This window comes from Danio rerio, chromosome 10 (genome assembly GCF_049306965.1).
Source record: "Danio rerio strain Tuebingen ecotype United States chromosome 10, GRCz12tu, whole genome shotgun sequence".
NCBI classification, from domain to species: Eukaryota; Metazoa; Chordata; class Actinopteri; order Cypriniformes; family Danionidae; genus Danio; species Danio rerio.
The window spans coordinates 39,787,501-39,795,000 of NC_133185.1; the positions used below are offsets into that span (position 1 = coordinate 39,787,501).

General features: G+C 33.4%; 1 protein-coding gene across 12 annotated transcripts in view; it reads right to left on the minus strand.

The window, feature by feature from the left end:
- dclk1a (doublecortin-like kinase 1a) overlaps window positions 1-7,500 on the minus strand; it is a 131,300-nt gene that overhangs the window by 31,762 nt on the left and 92,038 nt on the right. For 6 of the 12 annotated variants that reach the window (XM_073914041.1, XM_073914043.1, XM_005172671.6 and 3 more), the window contains exon 6: window positions 1,545-1,639. In XM_073914041.1, coding sequence (XP_073770142.1) covers window positions 1,545-1,639 — 95 coding nt within the window. 12 annotated transcript variants of the gene reach the window in all.

Genomic DNA, 7,500 nt, shown 5'->3' on the forward strand with positions numbered 1-7,500 from the left:
TGTAAACAGACATTTTTGCAATATTTTAAATTACACGCTGCATATATGACATGTATTTTAAATAAGTGAAATCCAAATACAAACTTGCTCGAGGGGACTCACAATGACAGCAATGAGATCACGCTGCACATTGGATTTAAACCAGTAGCATCAAAATGAGCCTGAAGGTCAGAGTAAAGTTGCAGTTTGGTAGTGGCCAAAAGCTTTTTGATTAATCAATTCTGGGTCAACAGCAGCACGTGCTTCTTCTAGCTTTAAAACAGCACATGCTGGATCTGAAATATGCCAAAAGGTCAGCAACAAAAAGATGTACCGCATCAAACCTCTTCATTAGTCTATCAACTGCAGGACTATAGACACTTTGATCAAGGCATGTGCACAAACTTTTTGCACTCACAAACTCGCCTATGAAAAACCAAATTGAAATGTGTTTCTTGGGGGAAAGCGAATAAATAAAGACTTCCTGGTGAGTTGCATGCTCTTTTGACAGCATGTATCATGCAGTTTCTCTTACAGTCTCATCTAGGGTCCAAAATTAGCACTCGCCAAGCACTAAATGTGTGTAAAAATGGTTTTGGTTTGTAAAAATAACCTTATTTTTTTACATAAAAGTTATTATTACAATAAACCATAATGTATTATTTGAAACATATCCTAACTGATATACATGATTTGACTTTACAATTACAGTATATAAAGAAAAAAAGTGCTCGTCTTCAAATGACTTCACTTCAGTCAACAATATTGGGTTTTACTTCAGAAATAAAAGAGAATATTCCTTGCTTAAAAGGATAGTTATTTAAAAAAAAAAATATTTTCTCACCCACAAGTGGTTAAAGACTTTCTGTTTTTATTACCCATTGATATCCATATTATTAAAAAATAAATTCAACAATGGCCAACTCTTTTCAACATTCTTTCAAATATGAAGAACAAAGAAAGTCAAACATCTTGACCAAACTATCCCTTTCAAGTCTTTTTTTTTTTTTTGGATGCCACAGAATTTATATTGCCACAACACTAAAAATCTGCACGGATATAGATGCACAAAAATAAATATTTTTTCTAAAAACTAAGAGTGTAAAAATAATTTTATGACGGGTAAGAAACATTAATTGCCAACTTTCTGAAATTTTCACCACTAGCAGATTGACAGCGAAAGTGAATTTTGGACCCAACCTCAATAGTACGTCTTGATTCATTCTCCATATACAACTCTATTGGACTCTGATGATGAAATTGAAAGAGCACATAAAAGTCTCCAAAAGTGGCGTCCCAGACTAAGCACTGACTGTGGATCTTAGCCCAGTGGGGAAGTTTAAGCTGAGCTGTCAATGATGGCCTTGTCCATTTCCTGAGAACATAGAAGGAGCGCGTTAAATATAGAGTCTGAGATAGTGGCGGAGGGCAAAGGGATGTGCTATCTAAGCGGAGAATCACACCATATGTAAAAGAAGACAAAACCAAACTGGAATAGGTGATTTCAAATGCAACAGAAAAACAGCAGGTGCAAGAAGAAAAGAAAAGAGAAAATCTCGTCTTACCCTGCGTTTCTTTAAGCTCCCCGGGCTGGCTGGAGATGGACTAGGTGACTTTGGAGAATGGGGTGTGGACAGCTGACTCGCTGGGGTCCCATTCACTACAGAAGAAGACAGAGAAAATGCTTGAGTTTAGGGCTGTGCATTATGATGATGGATGGATGGATACTGTAGACAGACAGACAGACAGACAGACAGACAGACAGACAGACAGACAGACAGACAGACAGACAGATAGATAGATAGATAGATGTGACACCATGATGTGAATGATTGTTAACAGTAATACTTTTTCATCATGTATATGAGCACAATATTACACATCACATAAAGAACAGCATTGTGAGAAAGTAAGACAGTTGTGATCTTGAAAGTACAATGTATGTATTTGATATTTTCTGTCATTTTTATTTTTATGTTGGATCATGTAGTTTTTAAAAATGTTTTATATCAGGGCTGCGCAATAAAGGAAAAATGTGCAATGTCGTTGTTGAGTGTTGCGATAACGATATTTGTAACAGTATCCAACTTGCAAACTGCTACCTTTTAGCAATTTCAAAACAAAACCAATTTTTTATGTAATGTTCATACTAAACTAACTAAATCCTATTTTTCTGAGCTAATTAAAGCTAAAAAACTATGTCAAGGTGCAAACGTTTTGACTTTAAAACACCTTGAATGACTGAAAACCTGGGCGGATGTTCTGATTCTTATTGCCTGCTGCCATTTTCCTCTCTTGTCTCCCAGCATTGGTCCTTATTTTCAGCTACTTACTGGAGAAGTGGGAATTAAGATGGTAAAGGCCCCATCTGATTGGTCAGATTGGGATAAACCTATTTATGCAGAACACAAATGTTTGGCACATAAAATTGATTTCATTAATTGCACACTATTATCGTGATAACAATTTAAAATAAATGATTTGATAAACTGTGCAGCCGTATTTTAATAATTATTGTATAGTTATACATTTTTAATCAAACGTTTGTCCTAAATAAAGTGAGAAATATGATCAATTAAGACTTTTTCTGAATATATGTTTTAGTTTATTCCATTTTTAACATGTGGTCTATATATATTAATTGATTAAATGTATAGAAATTGTCTTATATCATGATTTAAATACATTGTTAAAAGTATATGATGTTTTGATATATTGTGCAGCCGTTTTTTTTTTATTAATTATTGTATGGTTCTACATTTTAAATCAAACATTTGTCCTAAATAAGGTCTAAATAAAGTGAAAAATAAGATCAAATTAGACTTTTTCTGAATATATGCTTTAGTTTATTCCATCTTTAACATGTGGTCTATATATTTTAATTGAATAAATGTACAGAAATTATCTTATTTCAAAATTTGCATACATTGTTAAATGGATATGGGATGTTTTGATATATTGTGCAGCCTTATTTTAATAATTATCATATAAATCTGCATTTTTAATTAAACATTTGTCCTTAATAAAGCGAGAAATAAGATCAAATTAGAGTTTTTCTGAGTAAATGCTTTAGTTTATTCTGTCTTTTACATGTGGTCTATATATATATATATATATATATATATATATAAACTATTAATTGATTTAATTTACAGGAATGTTACTATATATATATATATATATAAAATTATATATTGATATCGGGATATAAGATTACTTATATCGTGATATGCGATTTTTGTCATATATCACCCAGCCCTACTTGAGTTCACAAAAAAAAAGTGTGCAAAGTTTGTGAATGAAGCTCAGCAAATATTCCAAGAGCCCTCAGGAGGCTGCCAGTGCTCTTCTATTCAAAGAGTGAGCCTTTCAAAAGCCGGTCTGTGAGTAAGAAGAGAAGAAATCGCCCACACAGCTGCTCCTGCTTCCCACACTCGCATCCCTAAACAAATCCTCTTCTTCGGATAGAGCGCCACACACACATCCAGTGGCACAAATTCTGCCATTTCTACACACTCACATCTTCCAAGGCCCATCAGTCATGGTACGACTGCACTACTAAACCGAGGAGAGCATCCAAACTCTGTCAACACCGAGCTGATTCATATTCATAGTCCACTGTGCTGAGGCAGATTAGGATTTATAATCTCTCCCCAGTTTAACACTTTCTCATATGCTAGCAGAATAGAAAATAACTGTGATTTTAAAAGGACAATATATTAAGTTTTTGTTTTTAAATGGAAAAATCAGGAAAGTGCACAAGGTTGGGGCGGAGTTTCTGTTTGACCGGCCAATGAAGAAAGAGGGAAATAGTGCTGAGGAAACCTGTCTGATAAAAGTCACTCTGATCTAAAAAATATTGTTATATGAGAACGAATGGATGAAAAAGGTCAACACTTGTAGTGAAGCTAGAACAACACTGAACCAAAGTGTTTTTATGACTATGAATATTTAAATGAATAAGAATAATTAAATATTAAACATGCCAACTATAAACCAAGCAAAATGTGTCAGATGCTACTGTTAAAATGTTAATATAATATTAATAAACACCAGCTTCCAGAGTGGAAAGAAACAGGATGAGTTGTAACACCTTAAATTATTCAGTCATCTATTCAAACTCACAACTACAATGTATTATATTATTATATTACTGTATATTATATTGTTTTATACAATATATTATATTACATTATATTATTCTATATTATATTATATTATATTACAATATTTTGTGTTATATAACGATATATTATATTATATTATATTATATTATATTATATTATATTATATTATATTATATTATATTATATTATGTATACAGTAGTCAACATCTGAAGTGGTTTTTAAAAGTTTTAAAAATTGTCCAAAGACAAGAATGGGTGTTTTAATAAAAGGTTTTGATCCACTTCAAGTGACTACTGTATAGTTCTGAGGAAAACAAAAGAAAATGTTGGTGTTGTCTGAATATAAACATGGCTGAAAATATGGCTTTTTTATGTTAGGCAAGAAAAAAACTGTAAATTGCATTTTATTTTCAAATTAGGAAGAAATTCCATCAATAGCTTAAAGAATACAACCAAAGGTATATTTTCCTCAAACATACAAGTGTGTTAATGCTTACATACACATAAACACCCTGCTGTTAAAATGATATATGACCTAATCTGAATTTGACTACAACATTAATTTCATGCATTAGGGCTAACATGCATGCCATGCATAACTAATTTAATTTCAATAAAAATGTCCTTGTTTTCAATCATTGGTGAAACCTAATATGAGTCATTATGGTTAATGGCTGATTTCTAAACTATTCAGATTATTAGCAGACAAATTTGGGAATATTAAAGTTTGACAAACAAACAAACACATTTAAATGTGTTTAAACAGATGTGTTCCAACACTCCTCAATCTCCCCATTTAGTCAAACTAAATTATATATTAATAATCCAGCGATTGATGCAGAATACACTTCAGATCTAGAGTCCAATCCAGAACAACATAATCATCCACGCTCGGTCATTAAAAGAAAACGCCAGCTTCCAACATATTCGCCAAAAGCCCAGAATCCGCCTCTCCTACCTTCGTATTGCAGCATGTTGAAACACAGTGCTATTCCAGGTGGCAGAAGCAGCAGCACTCGCGGAGCGCGGATTCCGGTGAATGGAGAAGCGGAGCACCGGGAGGAGAACAGAGCGTGAGCCGACGGCCTCTCATTGGCTGCCGTTCCGCTTGCGTTTCAGTGACGCGCGCCGGAGCCAGTGCGGTATACGGTAAGTGGGAGGCGCGCGCTGGGTTGAGGTAATGGTGGAAACGCGGCGAATCTTTTCACCGACAGACCTTTAATGGCACTCGAATCACGGCCAGATACAAACATAAACACTACCGTATTTTACCATCAACGAGTGGTTTCTGAGATCTCGGTTGTGATGTGTAGTGAAAACATGAGCTGGCCTGTTTATTTTGGTTTAGATTTATTCGTTTTCAGTTATGTGGGTGATTCTAGTGTTTTTTGTTTCCAAGATAATCCTATATATATTTGAAATTTCAGACTGCATATATATATATATATATATATATATATATATATATATATATATATATATATATATATTTATTTATTTATTTATTCATTCATTTATATATATATATATATATATATATATATATATATATATATATATATATATATATATATATGCCGTCTGAAATTTCAATTAAAATTTTTTTTTCTCAGCCTCCTTTGATTATGTCGAGTTATTTCATTTTAAAGATGACAAAAGGGCTTCTATGCAATTAAACTGATATTACTGAACCTACACACAGGAGCCGGATAAAATGCTCAACAGAAGAAAATTTCAGATGGCATTTAGAGGTTTTTGCATCTGAACTCTTCAAATATATTTCAAGACAAAACAAATATTATCGTTAAGACTCTCAAAGCTAGTTATTTCTAACTGTCTTTGACTCCTGAATCATACGCTCAAAAAATTAGCTGTTTGTTCAAACTACTACTTGTATAAAATAAGCTAAAACAACCAGCCTGATCTCATGAGAAAATGTAAGTATTTTACGTTTTGCCAGTTTAGTGGTTCAGTCGTACGAAATTTTACAATTTTAAAAAGTAGGTGGCACCTAACCCCACCCCTAAACCCAACCGTCATTGGGGGATGAGCAAATCGTACTAAATTGTACGAATTAGATCGTACGAATATACGAATTAGCCAGTAAATGAAAAAGTTATGAATTGCCATAAGATCGTGTTGAAACAACACAAATTCTAGAGGGTTTTTGAGAAAACTTAATTGTTTTATGTTCAAGCCACTTAAATCTTTTGATGTTTACGCTGAGTTCAATGAACTTTTGCATAAAAAAAATCTGTTTTCTGTGTTCTTTGTAATTTCAGTAATTACATTTTGTACACTCGGTCCTAGCATTCTGGATGACTCTATATGCTGGTTATAAAAAGGCATAACAATTTTGAAAGCACTGATAGAAGGTAAAGTCTAGATCGGATATGCAGCCGGCTGGAAGTGCGATATGCACATTAATAAAGCAGCATTTTTAATGACACTGTATAACAATAATTAATATTTTTACAGTACTGTGATGGTTGGGTTTAGGGTTGGGGGTAGGCGTTAAAAAATACATTTTATTGGGTAATTTAATAGATAACATAACTAATACTCGGTACAACAACTGTTTATACATTACTGTGACGGTTGGGTTTAGGGTTGGGGTTGGGGTAGACGTTAATAAAATACAACAAATGAGAAATTTAATAAATAATAGAAATATTTCTCGTTAACTTCCGGCCGCAAACGTATCTGCTCTAGCAACAACCCTGATAGAACAAGTTTCAAAGTGATGTCACTTCCCATGGCGGGAAACTGGAAGGCATCAAGGCAAGTCGTTTCTACTTCCCTCATTAATTTGAAACAAAATGTTCAGGATACATTACCAGTAGAATCCACACGGTTAATTAACTATACGGCCGGTAGTTAACGAGAATTATTTACATCATTTATTAAAATCCCCATTAATGGTATTTTATTAATGTCTACCCTGACGCCAACCCTAAACTCAAGTACAGTAATGTAAAAATAGATCTGGATCTGGAGTCTTCTCAATTAGTATAGAACATTGAGGGAGTTAAACAAAAGCAATGGTCCCAATGTATTTCCTGTTTTTCATTTTTAATTTCTATAGCTTCCGAGAATCCAAAAGATCCAAAAAATTGATAAATAATGGTATGGAAGCTGTTTTAACATCAAGTTATGATTGAGTTGCCTCTTGCTACAGTTATCAAATAGTTTGACAACAAGCAGGAAATGTTCATGGGCCAATGACATGACTACGAGAATTACTTATATTATTTATTTAAATACCCATTATTTGTTTTTTATTAACGTAGAACAGGGGTTTTCAAAGTGTGAGGCGCGCCTCCCCTGGGGGGTGCCAGAGCATGTCAGGGGAGGCGCGGAAAAATATTATATAATAAAAATATAATTATTAAGT